The sequence below is a fragment of the Psammomys obesus genome, unplaced genomic scaffold, assembly GCF_907164565.1.
Source record: "Psammomys obesus unplaced genomic scaffold, mPsaObe1.curated_primary_1811, whole genome shotgun sequence".
Classification (NCBI taxonomy): domain Eukaryota; kingdom Metazoa; phylum Chordata; class Mammalia; order Rodentia; family Muridae; genus Psammomys; species Psammomys obesus.
In genome coordinates this window covers 40,418,982-40,439,907 of record NW_026585504.1, presented here as the reverse complement: position 1 = coordinate 40,439,907, position 20,926 = coordinate 40,418,982, and the positions used below count along the sequence as shown (strand labels likewise).

The 20,926-nt window shown below is 51.9% G+C and overlaps 1 protein-coding gene across 1 annotated transcript in view; it reads right to left on the bottom strand.

Moving 5' to 3' along the window:
- Tspan18 (tetraspanin 18) overlaps positions 1-20,926 on the bottom strand; it is a 127,565-nt gene that overhangs the window by 3,009 nt on the left and 103,630 nt on the right. Inside the window, exons 3-9 of the mRNA XM_055600111.1 lie at positions 19,520-19,601; positions 17,653-17,725; positions 15,717-15,911; positions 7,336-7,410; positions 6,313-6,411; positions 5,376-5,558; positions 730-813 (exon numbers count right to left, since the gene is read on the bottom strand). Of these exons, the coding sequence (XP_055456086.1) occupies positions 730-813; positions 5,376-5,558; positions 6,313-6,411; positions 7,336-7,410; positions 15,717-15,911; positions 17,653-17,715 (699 nt within the window). The 5' untranslated portion in view covers positions 17,716-17,725; positions 19,520-19,601. The remainder of the gene's footprint in view (positions 1-729; positions 814-5,375; positions 5,559-6,312; positions 6,412-7,335; positions 7,411-15,716; positions 15,912-17,652; positions 17,726-19,519; positions 19,602-20,926) is intronic.

The window sequence follows — 20,926 nt, the reverse complement described above, 5'->3', positions numbered from 1 at the left end:
TCCTACTCTAACCTGCCGCTGCAGAGAGGCAAGGCAACATGCGCTGGACACATTCTTGAAATTTGCCCAGCCTCAGGAAGATCTGTGTGACTGTTGTTGGCTTTCGCTCCCACAGGAGGCTCTGTTCACTTCTAGAAATGCTGGTACATATAGCATGGGCTCGATTTACGCTTGTGGAACTAATGAATGACGGCTCCATTTCCCCTGTGACATACATGGAACAGAGGCACAGAGGACACTTAACAGGGGCATATCAGGGTGCCAGGTGATCAGAGCATCCTTGAAGGGGGCGTCACTGCTCCAGAGCACATCCTAGAACTAGGCAGCGGCTGATGAGAAGGGAAGGCTGAAGCACCACCTAGTGGTAGCTCAAGGGTACTAAAGCTCAATTGTCAAGTTTAAAAAAAACAAAACAAAACAAACAAACAAACAAACAACAACAACAAAAAAAAAAACCCTGAACATTTGCAAAGGCAGGGCCTCACAGCAAAGATCCTCAACCTTCAAGGAAACTCACTTATCCCACAAAACACACGTGGACTATAGAACTGGGGTGAAGTAGAGTACCTCTCAGGGCCTGCCTGCGGTCATGGTTTTAGGACAGGCACAGCTTCAGCCATAAGAATGCACTGGGCATCTGCAGCAGGCAGAAGCCATGGATCTGGGAAGTACAGGCCATGGGGTTTTTCTCCCAGCACCCCTCTTCCCCCCCCCCACACACACACTCACCTCAATAGCTAGTACCCCAATGGCAAAGGCTCCAGCCAGGTAGACATAGGTTTCGAAGGTGTTGAGGATCACTGTGTAACAGCCCTGGGAAGGAAAGGCCAGAGATGAAACCACAGCAGGAGGTGCAGTCTGCAGCCTGGACCATTGCTGGCACTGAAGTCCCTGGCATGAGGCCCCAGGGCTCAGCAGCTGCAGGCTGCCACTTTCCTACTGAGGAAGCATCAGGTCATTGACAGAATTGTAGTGACAATTTGGGGAATTTTGGTTTCTTTAATGACAAAGAAATAGCATAAGAACTTGTTTTTGTTTTAATCCCAGGTGTGGGGTTACGGGGCTGCTTCAGGCTATCCACAGAAGCTGACTATGATTTGCCTTGTGCTCTAGCAGAGGCGTGGTTTTTACCAGCTGCAGATAGTTTCTGTAATTGTGTGACATTTGGAATTCTGTCAGAGGGTACATAAATGCTAGAGCCCCTGAGAGGTGGGGTTGGTGGTTTTTCTGGGAGGTTGGTTTCAGTAATTAGTAGTTGTGCTCAAATAAGAAACAAAAGGAAAGAAATTAGATTCAGGGATCTCTCTCTCCTCTATTCCTTCTCCTCTATCTAGTGATAGAGGGTGAAGTGGGAAGGGCAGATTAAGAGTGGGGAAAAGAAGAACTCACCAAGCAGCCAAGTCTGGCTACACAGAATGTCGCCAACACCCGTCCCTCCCCAAGACACACTGAAAACGTCCCCAGGCTAACTCAGCCACAGACACGGAGTATGAGGAAATGTTCAAATACCCAGGCTTCCTGGTGCTCTTTAGAAGTGGGGATTGGACCCCGAGGGCAGAGGTGGCTGAGCTGGGCTTCTTCCATCAGAAGGTCCAATAGTGCCCTTAACCCCCAGGTGGGACAGTTGCTCACAGGGTCCACAGTGCCCTCAGTCCCTCTATTGACCTGCCCGATTGTTGAGCAATTGATGATTTTTCTCCCAGGGCTCAAGGTGAGACAGCTCAGTCTCAAACTTAGCTCTTCTTCCCCAGACTCACAGGAGTGACATGCCTGTTGTCATCCTAGCATCTTGGGTGACAGATAAAGCAAGGGGAGCCAAGACCTCCCCCAGTGTCCCCCAAACACATCATACTTTGTGTCCACTGTCTCCCCCCCCCCCCCCCCCCAGGCACAGGTCCATAAGTCCTCACGGTGAATGCTGGGGATCAAAATATATGCTTTAAAAAAAAAAAAGATAGGATCTCAGACAGGTCAGGCTGTCCTTGAACTCTTTGTGTAGTTGAGGGTGACCTTGAACTCTGGCTTTTTCACCAGAGTACTAGGATTATCCAGTGTATGGGATGGTGGGAAGGAACTTAGGCTTCGTGCATGCTCGATAAGAGTACTGGCTGAGCTATAGTCCCAGCCATCTGAAACACATTTAAAAAAAAAAATAGTTTTCTTTCTTTTATGAGCACCTGACTATTCTTTGGGCCCAACTGGAGGACCAGCTCGGTGGGGGGGGGGGAGGCTGGGGGGAGGAATTGTGCTCATCTGTGCAGGGTGACTGCTGGATTTTGATTCTGCCAAGACTGGCGTCTTGCTGTTTTCTACCCAGATTCCCAGTATCTTTGGCTAAGTGGAACTGGGAAGCTATATCTGAGCAAGCAGACAGTAGGACCTGATCAGGGACAGTGGCCAAATGAGAGTCATGGTGTCTTCCAAGTGGAGATGGACTAGGATCTAGGCAAGGGGGATCCTGTTCTCCCTGGAGCCCTGTGGAGTGAGGGGACAGACTTCCTAGACACATAGAGACCCCAGGACAAGTGACCTGAGATGAGCAAAAGGTTGGCTGGTAGAAAATCCCCAGGGACAAGGAAGCCCTTGGCGTGAGTGGGCAGAGCAGACAGTGCTACCTACACTCAGCATCCCTCTTCCGAGGGCTTACTAGGCTCCATGTGCCCTATCATTTGGTCCTCTGTGCAGCCCCTAGTGAGAAGTGGCTTATCTGTGGCTTACCTCCTCAAAAACCGGGAGAGAGCAAGTTGCTGGCTCACTTGAGGCCTCACACATACAGCAAGAGGGGAAGCCCAAGTTCAGAGATTCAAGGATTCCTTTCCTGCTGTATGAAGGGCATGGGAACTGTATTTCCCACATGCTTGTCTTTGTGTGGCCAAGCCTCTCAATCAGAGCCTGGAAATGAGCATACCCTTTGTATTACCCCACGATGGGGCAACTCCTTCTGGCACATGGATACACATCCCTCTCTAGATGCCTTTTATAGCATCTATCCTCCAATGTTCAAAGGGGAAATGCTCTACCCCAGTTCCTGCTCATAGTTACCCCAAAACCAACCAGATAGAGGGCAGCTGGTTCAGGACTGGGTGTGTGGGGGTACTGAGGTACTGGGGCTAGTGGCATTTGAAGGACAGGAACCTGGTTGTAGGACTCTGTCGCAACCCCACCCAACTCCTGAGCCCCCAGCAGCTAGACAGCAACACCTGCATTCTCATCACTAGAGTACCCTTCCTAGGCTCCAGGATGAATACCCCACTGCCCACCTTGGGACCACTGCCTGGATATCTCAAAGGCCCTTCACTCTCAACATTTCCCAAACCTCACACACAGTGTCCCCCCAACCTAGATAGCACAGAAACACCTTTGTCACGTGCCTGTACTCACACTGAGACCTGGTACCAGGCCAGTGAGGTGTCACCAGCACTCGAGTGTACCCCACCATCCTTCCCTCCTGGGACCGCTGTTCAGGCAGAGCTGTCTTGAATTCCCAGAGCAGCCAGAGCGACAACCTAGCCACCTCCTCCATATCCCCAAGGGAACTCCACACTTCTAGAAGTCTGGTTTGTGCCAGTCACAAATGTGTCCTGGGCGTTGTGGGAAGCAGTTCTGGAGAGAACCCAACTGGATATGGTCTCCCGGTGGAGGCTCTTAGCAGAAAACATGGCTCAGAGGGGATAGGAGCAGGAGCATCAGCCCCAGCTGCTAGCTTCACTGGGCCTGGAGAGGCTCTGTGATGTCAGCGCAGGAGACAGCAGGAGTATGCGCATGGGGGAAGTATCTTGCAGGAGAAAGTTCAGGGCTGGCAGGGAGTGGTCCTGAGAAGCTTTTCTTGAGGCTAGCTAGTGGACAGGAACCTGGTTGTGAGACTCTCTCCCAACCCCATGCAACTTCGGAGCCCACAGCTGTTCCTTCAGTGAGGAAACTGTGCATGTTCTCTGGTGGTCTGGCTCCTTCTTTGCAAGATCTGCCAACTCAGAGCTCCCTGTCCTCAGCAAGGTCCTGAGTGTCTGTGTTTTGGCTGAAGAGTGTGTGTGTGTGTGGGGGGGGGGCGGTAACACTTTCTTATAAGGGTGTGACTCAGTTACCAGAATGTGCCCTGTCAATCTCTTCTTGGCTCATGGTGTGATTCCAGGGCCTTTGAGAGACAGCAGAAGAAGCAAGGCTTCTTCCTCACACTCCTGGGCTGTGATGGACTTTTCTTCCCCAGCGTAGGGGTAATGGAGCAAGGATGCTTCAGGTCAATAGGCTTGGCTTTCAGTGGGCAGGTATCCACCTAGGCCTGTCAGCAATGGAAGCATGAGACTCCCCACATCCTTCCATGCCCCCCAGATCCTATTTGCTCTTCACATAGGTCCCTGCGATGGAAACCCTCAGTGGCCTGCTCTCTCCACAGTACTCGAGTCCCAGCACCCTCCATCTTTATGTCTGTCTCTCTCCCTGGAGTAGGAAGGCAGGAAGTGTGACAGAGGAGTTGAGCTCTGGCCTATCCCAGAGAAGGAACGAGGACAAGAGCTGAGTTCTTGGTTTCAACCTGAGGTCACAGGGTCAGGTCTCAGGCCAATGATGCCCTTGGGACTCAACCTTAAGCTCCTGCCCATGCACATTCCAACACTTCTTTCAACTGATTTTCACTCTCACAACCCGCACTGCGGGCAAGGCTCACTTTACTCACTGGTTCACCATCTACCACCTCTCCCGAGACCGCGAGCTCCATGGGAGCTGGGCCTTGTGCTCCATCAGCTCCCCGGTATTTTGAATTCTCCCAGAAGTCTGACCAAGGGTGTGGTTCTCATCCTTATCCCTCTGTCCCTCCTCCCTGTCTGCCCTGCTCAACCTCTCTATGTCTCTCTTTATACAGGGGAGGGACAGAGTCTCTGGCCAGCAGGAAGGAGGGGGCCAAGGGTGAAGTGGCGCTGTGCCCTTTGTTGATTGGGACAAAGCTGGGACCTTTGCTTTTCTTAGGGGGAAGGCTGATATGAAGCCCTCAGATTATAAGAAAAGGAGGATGTCTGGAGGCCTCCCTGATTGTCTAGGGTCAGGTCAATGAGTCTGCTCCCCTGGGATCAAGGAGTGCTCCTCCTTGACCAGGGTGAATGTTCTCATAAATACAGCAATATGTCTAAGCCCCGCCCCCACCAGCCCACGACTTTTATTAATAGAAGTTTGGAAACTCACCCTGGAACCACAGCCCACATTCCCACACCAGCGTGAGCCTAGTTCGTCTCCTCTGTCAGTGTGATCCTCTTTCGACCTTGGTTCTTAGAGGCATGGGTAGAGGCCAGAACTGTTAACAAAGCTCTCGGCCACCCTCTGGGCACACATTGCTTCCCCCAGCTTTGCCCATATTTTTGGGGTGTCTCCCTGCCTGGGAAACGTACCTGCTTGTTTATGAACGGATTTCTCCCCAGCTGGCACTCCTCCCTGCTCAGCAGCACCCCATCCCGAGTCTGGGGTTCCCTCCGACAGCAGGCCTTGGGCACCTCCTCACTGTCCAGCGTCAGCAGCCGAAACACCGAGGCCAGCTTGAAGTCTTCAGGTCCATTAACCCCACAACAGCCAAACTAGAAGAGAGCCGAATGTGGGAGCTAGAGCAGGACCAGAGAGGACCTCAGCCTCTGCCAGGGCCCAGCTCCCTCTGTCCTTCATGCGGTTCATGTATAGTTGCTATGATTTTATATTATGCCACGCTAATTGTTGTCTTTTCTACTTTCATATTTGTTCACATGCAGATGTATGTGTGTGCCGTAGAGGGGCATGTGTACATATTCATGGAGAAGACAATCTCAGATGTTCTTCAGGTGCTGTCCATCTTAATTTTTTGAGACAGGAGCTCTGACTGGAACCTGGGGCTTGTAGATTGGGCTAGGCTGGCTGGCCAGTGAGTCCCAGGGATCTGCCTGTCTCCACTTCCCCAGTGTTGGGATCATAAGCATACATCATCACATCTGCCCACATGGGTGCTGGGGATCAAACTCAGTTCCTCATGATTGCACAGCAAGCTCTGACCCAACCATCTCCTCAGCCCCTGTACTGATTATTAGTAACATCAATGACAATGGCTATTGTAAGTCAGGGGCACTGAGTAGGTTTTGTGGAGAGTCTGGACTCTGAACCACTAGCCATGGCAGCTTGAAGTGCTATGTAAATGATGACTCATAGGCCAAGAGTGGGATCAATGATTCTTGATTGATTGTTGATGTCTGGTACAGGCAAGGGACTAGGAGGGCTCTAGAGGTCAGGCCTTTTCATGTCAACATTATGGCTTTGAGTGTTCATAGCATCCCAGGATGGCATGAGGAGGGGAGGGGCACTCACTGTGATCATGACTGAATTCCAGGTGGCAGAGAACACATCCGTGTCGTTGTTGCCCTGGTAGTGCTTGGTAAGCTCCTTAGTGAAGAACTCACGTGTGAGCTGGGGACAGAGGAGAGGGCACTGAGTCCCCCCAGCCAGGCCTCCTGGGTGATAGTAAGCTGTCCACTTGGGGCAGGCACACCCTTCCCAAGGCTTGGGACCTTGCTGTGTCATCACTGGTTGTGACAAGGATCTCTACATACACAGACCTCAGCTAACCCCAGGATAGACACACTGGGAACCTGCTCAGCCTTGCAGCTCTTCACAGAGCAGAGAATGAGCGTGCGTGGGGCATGGGAGGCATGATTGTCATCCTATCTTTTAGAATCAGCAGGTGCCAGGCCCAGCCTACAGGAAACCAGGGTGTGGGTAAAGAGGGAGCCTTTGATTACCTGTAACTCCCAGCTGTCCTCAAAGTCACTGTCCTCAACAGTTATCTCAGGCTGGCGCCTTGTCCCAGGCTAGCCCACGTGTCTTATCCTTCCTGCCCTCCTGTTTGGAGCCCAGGCCCTTCTAGCTGTAGTGCCAGGTCTTTTCCACTAGGCTCAGGATAAGGATCTGGCTGAAAGCCTCTGAAATGAATGGCCCGTGGTGAAGGCTAATCAGAGAGGCTGGTAGCCTAGCCTGGCACACAACATGCCCAGACTGGGGTTGTCCCCTCCAGCCACCTGACCTTGTGACAACCATTATCAGGCTGTCACTGGGTTAAATATAGATTCTAGAACCAGGCTGGCACCTATACCAGGTGGTTCAGGAGTCAGGACACGTAAGTGCTCCCAGTGGAGACCTTCTGGAAATACCCCTATAGGAGGAGACTTCACTGGCTGGGTTGCTCTGGACCTGGAACCTCCCTAAAGTGCAGGTTCTGTTTAGGTGAGAGAAGGCAGCTAGTTCTAAGGGTCTCTTTGAGGAGTTAGGGGCTACCCTAACTTAGTGCTCAGGGGGTGAGGAGGGCAGCAGAGTAGGACACTGAGTGGTACATACATGTTCCCTGAAGATGAAGGCCAGGATGGCTGCTGAGAGCTCTACCAGGAAAATGATCAGGATAAACAGGAAAAACTGCAGAGAGAAGGCAAACTGTGAGGCTTGTGTGGGCGCCATCTTCCCAAGCACCCTTCTGTGATAGATGGAGTGCACTCATCGTGTGAGACAGACCTTCGCTGCCATAAATCACTGTTTTCATAACAAACAGGCTGATGATCCACCCTTGTAGCCGCAGAGTCACACGAGAACGCATGAGCAATGCAGGCAAATAAGTCTGTCTTCTGAGCACATGGTCTCTGAGAGCGTACAACCCGAGCAGCCCTACCTGGGGGCCCCAGGAAGCGGCTGCTGATGAAATCCATTTGGACTCCCTTTGGGGACATTTTCTTCTGTGAATTGTCCAAGCTGTGGGATCCCAGGCTGGGTTTCCCACCCCATCTACCTCAAGGCTACTTCTTTTTTCTGCCCCAGTGCCCCTGGTTGCCATGGAAATAGAAGGCCCTGCTATCTTCAGTGGAAGTAGGGAGTCCATGTTATCTTCACCTGAAACAAAGGCACGAGATAGGCAGAAAGGTAGTGGGAGTCCCAGAAATTCCAGGGGAGGGAGTTTGATGTCCAACACAGAGCCCTGTCGGCTCCACTCAGTAAATTCCTGTGTTCCACGGATTGACCAGGGTGCTCTGAGGTGGGGCCCTCCCATGCTGAGTGCCACTCCAGCCCCACCCCTGAGAGGCCTTCCCTACTTCTCCCTGCACCCAGGGCCTTCCCCATATCATAGCATCATACAGAGGTGCCTGGCTGCCTTTCCCCCAGCACCTGAGAGTCCTCACAAACAAACATATTGTTATCATGACCCGGTGATATGCTGTGTGCCTCAGGCTCTGGTCCTCACTTAGCACTGTTTTGGACTTGGCTCAAAAAGAGAGGGAGAAGCAGTGTGGCCTGCCTTCCTCAGTATACTTGAAAACTCCATACTCATTCTGGCTGGAGCCACCAGCAGAGGGACCCACAGCCAGCACTCACAGAGGCTGGTCCCTAAACCCTGTCTTCCTGGCCATGTAGGGGCCCACACTCAGGCTGGTCAGCCTGTATTGGCTGTACTAGGGCAGAAGGAAATGGGGGTGTTGGGGCTTGGCCTGAGGATATCACAGGTCCCTCTTTCCCAGTAACATGGGGCTAGTAATGAGGATAGATGTGATGATGGAGTGAAGATGTGCCCATGCTGTAGAGCCTGGATGAGCTGTAGGACCTTCCTCTTGTTAAGAACTCGGCCACACAGTCATGACCTTATGGCCCTGGGCGGTGGCGGATGGTTCTGAGGGTTTTTCTCTCATAACTTTCTTTTCCCATCAGAAACTCTGCCACGTTACCCTCATCCTGGGACACCCCAGTCATGTTCCCACTATGGCTTTTCTGCCTCTCCAGTTTGGAGAGGTCCCAAACTGTTGAGAATGGGCCACTTCAGGAAGAATGAAGGATGGCGGTAGAACACAGGCCCCTAAAGCTGTCAAAAGGCCTGTCATTGCAGCATCCAAAGAGAGAAGGTCTAGCTTAGGTGGTCACAATGGGATCGCTTCCTTGGCCCATTGCTCTGCCGAGGGAGTAACCTGTGTGCCCTCTGTACCCCTGATGGCCCTGCACTCCACTGTCCCAAGAGGTGGACTTTCAGGTCAACCCTCTCCTGCTTGGGGTTTCCTGCTGCTTCTGTGCTCAGAGAAGGCATGCAGCCCATGGGAAGACAAGCCTGGCATATGCTTTTGTTTGTTCATTTGTTTGTTTTGTTTTGCAAAACAGGGTTTCTCTTTATAGCTCTAGTGGCCCTGGAACTCACTCTGTAGAACAAACTGGCCTCGAACTCACAGAGATCCCCTTGCCTCTGCCTCTGCCTCCCATGTGCTGGATGAAAGGCATGTGCCACAACCACCCAGTGAGAAGCCTGGCATGTGAGTGGCACCCTTGCTGGAGTCAGAGTGAAACAGCCTCGAATGTTGGGTGCTAAGTGGAACAGCCAGAAACCGAGCACTCTCAAAAACTCCGATAGTCTTGGGCTGAGGGCGGGGAGCTTCCTGGGCCTGGGGCAGGACCCTGGCTGCTCCTTCCCAGTCTTTTCTGCCACCCCTTGACCTGGCTTTCATGAGTCTGAGTATCTCTGGGCTGAGTGGCAGAGTGTCACTGACAAAGAGTGTCCTTTGGCAGCCTCCCCATGCCCGCACCCTGGCAGAGATCTGGCATTTCCATTTGGCTGGGCATCAGTTCTACTCAACCCAGCCTCTAAGGGACCTTCCCTGCTCTGCATCGTCCCTGACTGTTGGCATGTCCTCAGGCTGTTAATCCCACAGTGACTCCTGCAATGCTGGCTGTGGCCAAGAGTCACAAATTAAGAATGGCGCGTGCCCACGCACAATCATTTTAGAGTTGCCATGAAATGGTAGGTGATGAGCTTTGCATGAGAGCAACCTAACCTTGCTGATCAGCTTGGAAGGCCACTGAGAATCAGCGGAAGCCTGGACGCCATGTGGGAAAACTGCCACTGCCACGGTCTGTGCTCTCAGTACCTCAGGGTTGCATGCCATTCGTGGTAGTCTGATTTCTGCAGCTTGGGGGAGGAGGAAGTGCTCTGAGCAACTACCCTCCATTCTACTGTTGGGCCGTGGCTCTAAGAGGAGCTGGTGGTGACTGTAATTGGTGGTACTGCCAGTTAGGGGTAATGGCAGGAGCTTCCAATTCTTAGAAGATACGAATGGCCAGCGTTCCTTTTATTTCCTTTTCTTTTCCGTGTATCAAGTGAAGTCAGGAGCAGAGCTAAGCAAGATGCATATTTTCCCAGTGGATTGTGAGTACAGAATGATAGCAGGGAAGATCTATTTATCCCCATTTTCACATGAAGAGTCTTAGGTTCAGAAAGGTTAAACAGCCGGTCCCAGGACACACAGCCAAAACATCGAAGCTCAGCCTGTACTTACATCTCTGATCTGTGTCCTCCCTCTGCCTTCCTTCATCCCAGAGTTTCTATGGAGAGCCTATTCAGAGGTGCTCTGGGCATGGGCAAACACAGACAAGGCAGACAAGGGCCACCCCGTAGTGGTCTGCACAGAGCCTTATGCCTTGGAGAGATGCCAAGAATGAACGTAGCCAATCTTGGCCTGCGAAAGGGGAAGAGAAACATGCCCAGAGGCAGGGAGCCTGGTAGCTCCCACCTGATGTATATCTACACAGGGTGTGAATTTCAAGAGGAAAGTGCAGGTTAATAGAGACAAGTCCCATCCTGCCCCCATCACCCTCGACCCCCACTCCTCCAGCTAAGTGACTTCCTCCAGCTCTCACACCTTCCTGCTGCTTGGGGACTTTCCCCAGCAGGCCCCCCAGGCTACGGAATTCCCACCCTCTCATTTCCACCTCTACTAATAAGCAATGAGGTTAACAGAGCCTTGGTGCTCTCACTCATGTGGAGTGTCCTGGTCTCCTTTCTGATAAACAGTCCTCAGTTTCCACATAGCACAGCTCATGTAACTCTTAAATACACTCATTCTCTTCCCCTCTCCTTCCTTCCCTCTGTCTTCATCCCCATCCTTCTCTCCACAGCCCCACAGCCCTTGTTAAAACTGGCATCTTTAGGTATGTTGGCCATAAGGTTCCTTATGACATTCAGAGAGGACAACACAGGAAATCGCCAGTACAGACTGTCAGTAGAGGTGTGGCAGGGCCTCACATGTGACCCACACATGTGCACTCATCATCAGCTAAGCTAGTCATTGGGTGACTGGTCACATGGCCAATTGTCCTCAGACTTGGGATTCTCAGGCCCAGAAGCAGGCAGAGGTTGCTCCACATCCAGTCCTTATTGCTGCAGACGTTGGGATGGCTAAAGCCATGCTCTGTTTGCCCTTTTCAGACAACTGGCTAAGGAGGAAGTCAGAAGCCTTGAGGGAGCCCCAGGTGCTCCCAGGGTCTGAGTCAGTGGCCCTCTTCTCCATCTAGCTGCAGGTTGGAAAAGAGAACTGGGTTCAGGCTAGGAACCTTGTGGAAAACCTTCCAGAAGGGCTGGGGATGTAGCTCAGGATGCAGAAAGCTTGCCTAGCATTTGGGAAGTCGTGGGCTGGATCACCAGCACTACACAAACTGGGTCTGGGGGCACAGCTGTAACCCCAGCACTTGAGGGGTGCAGGAGAACCAGGAGTTCAATATCATTATACTGGACCCCACAGCAGCCTGAGCTAACATGAGACCTTGTCTTAGAAAAACAGAAAAACTTCTTAAGGCTTCTATGCCCCTCAACCCCCCCCCACACACGTGTTGTCCACAACCCACAAACTTGTACGTAACCCACAAAACCCACAACACAGGTACACACACCAAATAACATGGCAAACACGTATGCACATGTGATATGCACACATGCACTGTAACGAACTACACAGAGCACCACATACCACACGTACGCACAGCACACATACATATATACTCACACATACATGCACACACTTAGAACACACACACACATGCCCACAGCCCTAGTGTAGCCCTCTTGGGCATGATTTTGGTTTGTCCAGATCTATTCTGGGTTGGGGCTTGAACAGCCCTGGTTTGAACGGCAGCAGTCTAAGGCCTGGTATTACATCCTGCCTCTGACCCACACCGATTTTAGGCTTGTGTGAACCGGGTTTGGGAGAGGGGTGAGCAGGGAACAGAGAGAGGTAGGGTGATAGGCGAAAGAAAAGGAAGCAGGAAAAGAAACTGAGAGACGGCAAAAGGAGAAAGGGGAGGAGGCCAATGTAGAGATAAGTAGGCCCAAGCAGAGACAGAGAGGGTCAGAGAGGACCTGGCTGGTGGCCAGCCCTTGGACTAATTCAGCCTGTCCCCAGCTCTCAGCCTTCTCCTTAAACTTCATGCAAAACAAATGCCTTGTTCTTCTCTCCAGCTGGCAGGGCGCAGGGCACACTTAGCCGAGGCTGGCAAAGCAACTGAGCACAGCCTGCTCTCAGCCAAGAGCACAGGCTGCCTTCCGGGCTTGGCGTCAGAGATGGACCCATTAACAGTGACGCATCCCTGGAGGCCAAGGCGAGGAGGGGAAGGCATGGCCTGCTTTCAGGATCCCTTTTCTCTCCTTTCTCTCTCTCTCTTTTTAAAAGATAGAATCTAACTTTGTAGCCTTGGTCTCACAGTAATCCTCCTTCATTAGCCTCCTTCATGCTGGGATTACAGGTGTATAGCACCACGCAGGGCTCACAGACCCTTTTCATGCATACATAACAGATTTTCAACCAGCAAACAAAGTAGCGGGATTCCTTATGCCATTTTCATAACTCCTCAGTTTTGGTTGATCCGTATTCCCTCAACCCCCCATCCTCTTACCCCTTTCCTTCTTAGCTCTCCCAACCCTCTTTCATATCATATGTATTCTGGTATTTTCCCACTCCCTCCCTTAAAGCCTCTTTTTCCCTCTCATGGGCCCCTTGCTAGTTTTCTGGCCTCTACCCAATACTTACTCCCACATAAATACACATAAATAAAAATTAGAAGCTCTGCATGAGGGAGCTATTTGTCTTTCTGAGCCCAAGTTACCTCACTTAATGTAATATTTTCCAGTTCCACTCATTTTGCCTGCAAATTTAATAAATTTCATTTTTCTTTATGGCTGAATAAAATTCCATTGTGCCTGCGCATCACATTTTCATTATCCATTCATCCATTTCCTAGCCATTGTGAACAGAGCAACAGTGAACACGGATGGGCCAGCATCTCCATAGTAGGATTCAGAGCCCGTTGGGTACATGCCTAGGAGTAGCACAAGCAGGTCATCACACCCTGAGACCAGGTCTTAAAGCCTCTGCCTCTCCAGCCTGAGCTGCCACAATGCTGGAGCTGACTGACACGGAAGAGGACATTCCACCAGGGGGCACCGGCAGGTTCCTTTCTCTCTCCCAGTGAAGTTGGCTGTGCTGTGCTGTGAGAAATAAAGGGACCTACAGCTCCCCTGCCGCTCATGTCACAGGCCATTGCACTTCCTCTCTTGGAGGTGGAGCACATGGCTATGGTAGGAATGAGCCACATGGGGGTGTCTTAATCTGGGAGGAGCCCCAGGCCAGATGTCTTCCTCTAGCACGCCTGGTGCCACTGTAGGAAAGACAGTTTCACTACTTGCAAGGCAGTGCCTTTGATCTCTGCACACTTGGCTGTGTCCATGCTCAGGAAATGCCCCTGGGGTCTGAACCAACTGGCCTGCCCTACAGGAATGAGGCATTGGCCAGTGAAAGTTTCCTGCAGGCTCCTGAGCCTGCTTGTTTCCTCTGGGCCTCATCCCATAGTTTGTGAAGTAGCCTCCACAGGTCCCCTGCAAGGAAGTCCTTCGACCCACTAGCCCAGGAGGCCCTGTCACTGAATTACATGCCATCTATACACAAGTAAAATTTGCAAGTTGAGGTATGTATGCATCTCTAAGCAGTGACCCTGCAGCAGGTCTGGGCTCAGTGTTGAAGTTCTCTTAGTTTTAGGTCCATGGATCCTCCTGGAGAGAAACCCACCTACCAAGACCAGGACATCGAGCCTCCTCACCACAGCCCAGGGGAATCCAGAGAAAGACCATCTGCTGCTTGATCTGCTTAGCTTCAGCCTCCAGCAGAGCTAGTTGGTCCCTTGACAGTCAAGAATGCCAAAACCAAGAGAAAATTTCTAGGCTGGGTTAAGTGAGAAGCGGGGAAATGCCCTATATATGAACATCACCATCCCGTAGACCGGGGTCCAAGAATGAATGAGAGGGAAGATGTGAGCTGCTTGCCAGCATGCATCTCTCTCTGCTTCCTGACTACAGAGACCATGTCAGCAGCTGCCTCACGCTCCTGCCATGGTGCCTTTCCCTCCCTGACAGCTTGTACCTCCAAACTGAGCCAGATCAAACCTCCCTCCACCCCAGGCTGCTTTTGTCAGGCATTTTATCAGAGCAATGAGAAAAGGAGCAAATATGAAGTATTAAGCAGCAGCTCTGGAAAGCATTCCTTCTCCTCTCAAGGAGTAGAGAGCTGCAGGGTGAGTGATCTGCCCAACAGCCAGCTTGGTTTCATTACTCAGGGTTCATAGGTCAGGGCAAACACCAATGTCCTCAGTGGACTGTGCCCTGAGAAGCCTGGTTCTTTAGACTCAGAGGCCAAGGTCACTCCTAAGAACTGTGGGTAGAGGCCCCATGCAAACCAGCCTGCTCAGGCACTGGGGACTGCAGAAAAGCCTGGGGACTGCCTTGTTCCTGGCAATCTGCTCACCTCAGACCTCAAGGGGACTCCCTGAGCATGAACACAGCCAAGCGTGTGGTGGCCAAGGGCACTGGCTTGACTTTGGAAGGGGCTTAAGGAGAGCTAGAAGAAGTCAACTCCCAGAGGCATTGTGGGCAGCAGAGGGTCACTCTATGGATCTGAGGAGAGGAGGGAGACAGTCTTAAGAGGCAGCTAAGAATCTTCAAACACTAGTGTTCCACCAAGCTGTCCTCAAACTGATTATCACTGCTGAGCCATGAATGAACCAGAAAAACCTGGGCCTCTCAACTGGCTGCAAAGCTAAAATTTAAACTGATGACAATAAATACAGTTACTAACTCCTTCCTGACCCTAAGCTGAAAGGCAAGCTTATGATGGTGAGGTTGGCTCTCTCCTATCCTTAAACAGCCACCTTGAGCTTGGGGCTACTCAGAACAGACCATAAAAAACCCAAAGTTAAGCCAAGGGTAACAGAATGTGGTTAGTTACTTTTTCCATGGTTGGTCTAGGGAAGCGGAGAACAGTTTTTACATAAAAAACTTCAGGTATCATCCTGGGCCACATACAATTTTCACACCCACCTCAAACCAAGATTTGAAGAAGCAGGTTCTTTGTTCTCTCACGAACATGATCATATTGACCCCTTACAGCATATCTTCCTACTTCTGCCAAATTCAAAACTCTCTCAAGCTTTCTCCTGGTTTCTGCTTCATGTTTCTGGAAAGGTCCTCTAGAATGGTGTCCTTGACCTTAGGATTCCTTGCCCAAAGGCAGGATGGCCATCTTGTTCTCCAGTAACAGATGACCTGACAGGCCAGTGCTCCAGTGTAACAAACGGCCTCTGCATCAACTTCCTACAGGGCTGTGGGTAAGTAGCTGGACACCTCAGGGCTCCCAGACCACTGACCATAATTAGTGGGCCAGAAACTGAACCAGGGACCTTGTGGGTGGCATATAGGTACTCTATTACTGAGTGACATCTCCAGATCCCAGGACCCCCTGGCCTTAATGCTGAAAACCACCCAGGCAGGAAGAACTTTTTGGTTTCTTAAGCCAGGTTGGATTTGGGAGTCAACAGCCCTCTATCCCTCCCATAACAGCCACAGGTAGAGTGGGGGTGGGGAACAGGTCACTCACAAATAGCAGCAGACACCTGTTCTCTCGGACAGCGCCACAGCAGCCCAGGAAGCCTAGAAGAAACAGCAGACCACCCATGGCCAGGACGATGTAGGCGCCGGTGGTCAGCAGGGGGTTGGTAGCCACGATCTCCCGGAAGCCAGTGGGATCCACAAGAACCCAGATGCCAACGCCCAGCAGGCAGGCTCCTCCCAGCTGTCCATAGGCAGGCACGAAGAAAAGAGGACAGACAGACAGTGAAGTCAGATGTTCCTTCCCTCCCCTGGGTGAGGCCTGGAGCTGAGGGGCTGAGGCCTGCAGGCTTGGGCAGATATCATCATGCTGAGCTCAAATCCCCAGGGCCCACTGGCCACTTTGAGCCTCTGGGAGCTCCTTGACCTCCAGTGTAGCGAACAGCCTCTCAATCTAATGTCTGATCTGTGTGCCACCTCAAGCTGGAAAAGACTGTGCCACACATGGCTTATCTGTGACTTTCATATGCTCATAGGGAGCAGGACGTCACAGCTCCAAGCTCATGAGACTTCCACATTGTGGTCCAGGGGAGGCCGAGGACTCACAAAAGGTGACCTCACAAGTTCGTGGCAGAGTCAAGGCTGCAGCCTAGGTCTCCAGAACACTGAACAGCCTCTGTGAACAAGCTGAGTATGATGCTGAACTCACAGTGGTTACACCAGGGATAGGGTGTGCACAATGAATTCCCGTTCTTAAATACGTGCCAATGCCTCCCACTAGTCTCTGCATGGCCCATCTCTCTCCATGCCTTGCTCATCCTGAGAGAGAAGCAGCTTAAGCTGGAGCAGGAGCCATGTCTGCTGCTTATTAGCTGTGGGTCGCTTTGGGCTTCAATAGTCATCTGCTGACAAGGACAGTCCAGGCACAGGCAAAATGGGCTGTAGTCCCCAGCTAGGGGAATGCCACTTTCACACCCGTAGGCTACCTGGCCATAGGGCCAGGAAGTGGGTCCCAGGAAGACACACACACACAAAAAAAAGGTGTGAAAATGGACAGGCAGAAATGCAGATGGCCTACCACTGCCAGCAAAGGGAATGTTATTACAGGACTGTCCTGAGGGCCAGTGGTGGTGCCTGAGATGGAGGGCCAGGGAAGCCCATGGAGCCCAAGAAGTGGGGGTGGGGCTCTTCTACTGTATCGGATTGTGGGACTGAGCAGGGCACTGGGTGGGATGCTAGCATGGGGCAGGCTGCCCGACGACAGAGCCTCTGTCCCTTCATACCCAGCCCATGGTTGGGAGGGAGATGACAAGCTTGTGCTGTACTGGCCACATTCTAGAGATCTTGTTCACCAATCTTGCTAAATTTTCAAAAAGTCATGAAAATGCCGAGATTCGGAGTGCCTTCCAGGAAGGCTCTTCGGAGAAGCTTCCAGTTGCATAGGTGACTACAGGGCTGGCTGAACAGTTCTGAGGTCACTGCTTCATTATGCATGGGGGTGGGAGGCAAGCAGGCGCACATGCATGTGTGTGCGTGTGTGTGTGTGAGGAGTCCAGAAGTCAGTCTCAGGCGTTATTATCCAGAAGCCATCCACACTGCTTTGGAGACTGTTACATTAGGTGAACTCCCTGGGATGTATCCCAGAGCTGGCGTTTTGAGCACGTGCCATCACATTTGGCTTCTTATGTGGGTTCTGGGGATTGAACTTGGGTTGTAAATGAGTCATCTCCATAGTCCCTCTAGCTTTTCCTTTGCCAGAGGCTGTCCCATCCCAGGGACTGGCTGAAACGTCTACTGTGATGGCAGTAGGGGTGGGGACTCAGGAGTAGGGCAGTCAAGGCCAGGCCTCCCAGGAAGCCTACTGGTCAAGCTCATCTGCCTCTGGATAACTCAGCCTCCCGTGGTCATTTTAGGGAAGAGGCTATTGTCACCAGCAGAAGCCAGAGACCCAGGGGACCCCACGGGACACCTCAGGGGACACTTACAAATACGAAGAAATTGAAAACAAACATCAGATACTTCATGCAGCTCAGACAGTCGCCCTCCATGGTGATCCACCTGGAAAACATAAAGCCTCTCAATCCTGGAGACACGCAGACTCCTGAGGTTGGAGCCCAGTACCCGCCCCACACGGGAGACCCAGCAACAAGCCCTCTCTCAAGGCAAAGCTTTGCAACTAAGCGAGGCCAGCTGCAGCTTTAATCTGGAGTCCTAACTCTCATTCTCTAGTTCCCTGGCTCTGCTCTGTCACTTTCCCCTGAGAGACACACCACTGCACGCACACATACACACTCCACACACACTATGCACACACTACACACAGACACATTTTACACACATACAACACACTACACACAGATATACACTACATACATTTTACACACACACACACACACACACACACACACAAATAGGCGCTAAGAAACAGACTGTCCATGGAGTATAAGGCCACCGTGGTCCTCACTCCACTGAGCCCACAGGATGTGGGGAGCAGCTGTAATGAAGGCGGTGAGCACAGACCACCCTTAGTACTCTCGGGGATGGCCAGATCGCACAGTCTCTGTGGGGTTTTGTTTTAGAGTCTAGACCTCAAATGGCCTCAACATGCTGGAGCTCCTCGGGGGACTTACAGAGATGGAGGATTGAAAAGCTGACCCCTTGAAGGGTTCCTCCCTCCATATCTGGCTGAGGCTCCATCCTGTTATCTCCTCCTTCTTGCCAGACAGTGCCTGAACATCAGGGACCTTGCAGCAGTGACTCAGGTTGGGAGGTTGGAAGGATAGGGGTTTGCCCTGGGAAGCATGGATTGTAGTCAGTAGCTCTCTGACAGATTCCCTAAGGCCAGCCAAACCCTAGCTACCCTCAGTATCCTCTCTCACCCCCAAGCCCAGAACTCAGCCCTTCCTCTCCAGCAGGCTTAGGGGCCAGTGCCTTGGATTAGAAGCAGAAAAGGAGACCCTGTTTTTTAGATCGCTCAGGAGCTCTCTAGTCTCTGTGACTGTGCAGAACAAAACCCCATGAGAAGGATGAATCTTTGATAAAGACAAAGGCCATTGCATAGATAAAGTCCTTCAATCTTGGCCCGGAAGGATGGGAGCAGGGCCAGCCAGCATCCAGGGCCAACCTGACCTGGTGTGAACCCATCTCTCTCACTGGGGGTGAAGGACAGGAGAAGTGCAGTGGAGAGCAGGCTGGGAGTAAATTCCACATGGCCCTTCCACAAGACAGCCCAAGGAGACAGGAGTGGTAGCCAGGACCTGTTATCAGGGCTTGGGTACCTGTCCCAGAGACCATTCACCGAAGCCTCTGAGGGTCCTATGCTTGCAGATGCATGTCATGCAACTTACTGCTTCAAGTAGAATAAAACCTTGGGTCTTTGAGGGGTGACTTACAACTAGCCTGGGATACCTCACGTCAGTAGCACGTCAGTGAAAGTCATCCTTGTTGCTGAAGAGTTGACAGGTACTAATGTGGCCAGTGACCATGCCACGTAACCAGCCCAGCATCCTGCATGCACCATCTACTATAGGGGCTGTGTGGCGCACATGGGTCTCCGGAAGAGATGCTTCCCCAAGTGCCAAGTCAAGTATGTTCACTGAGACACTTCCAGTGTCCAGGATAGACTGGCCCAGTGGCGCCAATTAACACAACCTCATGAATGAGTGAATGAATACATGATGGAAAGAGAAAAAGAGACAAGATGAAAGAGTCAGCAACTCAGAAACAGAGACCCATCTGAAAGAGGGAAACTGAAGGGGACAGATGACAGAGTGAGCAAGGAGGGGTGCAGGAAAGGACATACGGATTGGACAGAGTCAGAGTGGGGCCAGTGTTGGGAGGCAGGAGCCTCACCTGGGCAGCTCTCCAGGCGTAAGCAGGATGAAGTCTTGTAGTCAGAGGGGCTCAGGTGTGTCTCCCAGCAGCTCAGCTTGTCCTAGAAGAGAAAGTTTACCATTACAGGATGGATACTGGGCATTGAGGCACAATGAGTGCAGGGCTATCAATAGGCACACAGGCAATGGTTCGCTAACTGGCCCATGGCGCTAATGAAAAGCTCTTAAGACATGGGGCCATGCCAGCTGGGGAGGGCTGCACTCCTTATCCTCTGCCTACACAGCAGTCCCGTGTACCCTGCTGGCTACATGGAACCCGTACCCTCATCAGTGCTGACCTGAGCTGATATTAGACTAAGAGGAAGTGGCAGGCTGGGGTAACCACCCACCTGATGCCACCTGGCATCTGCTAAGACACCTCTGCAGCAGGGCCATGGCACCAAGTCCTTTCCAGCAACACGGGCTCCCATCAGGGAGAAGTTTGATGTGGGGAGCCTTTCTTGATTCTGCGTGAAGATTTGCCAGAAGGTTCTCTGAGAGAGCCAGCTCCCAGCAGCGTAAAGGAAGCCGGGCTTGATCTATGGAGGCATGTGTTGATCGCACATGTGGGGAGTTCTGCAGTCCAAACTTGCTTACAGGCTATGTTCAAGAGCAGACCCGGTAGAAGGTCAATCTCTGCTAGTGAGGCTGGATTTGAGAGCACTTCTCAGGAGGAGGAGAGGATTTCCAGGGCTCAAAACACCTCCTCAGATGCTCTCCGTCAAGGGGAAAGCCTTGGGGCCAGTGAAGTATATGCTGGGTGACAGAGTCCCCCTCTCCCTATTGTCTCTTACTTATCCACTGATTCATCTGTCCATCCTTTCATCCATGCATTCATCTACCTACCCCCCCCACCCATTCACTCTTCCATTCACCTCTATACTACACCCACACATCCATCCATCCATCTATCCTGAAGATTCCCCCAGAAATTGGCTGTGGTGTCAGGGAGGTTCTGCCTTGGCAGAACTTCAGGAAGGGCAGAGAAGAGAGACTCTGGGTCTGACAAATCCAAGAGCTTTGGGCTAGAACTTCACCCAGGGAGAGTAAACTGAAGCCACCTGACTTGTCACAGCTCTGGAGTCACTCTGAGAGGCGTGGGTCTTCAGCTAATCCACGCCTGTCATGAGACTGAGGAGAGTAGGGCTGGGTCATGGTTTCCTGGGCCCTCCTCTTCCCATGCCCAATTCCAGATCTGGCCTAGCACCATCACATTTGTCTATCAACCCAGGAGAAGAGGGTGGCTATCAGTTACCTCCTCACCAAGGAAGCTCCACCACATGTCTGCTGTCTGCTGGCACACAGGCTTCTCCACTACTCCTATTGCCCTAATCCTTCCCCCTCCCCCATCCTCCTGGAGAGCCTATCTTACAGTCTGGCTCCTGTC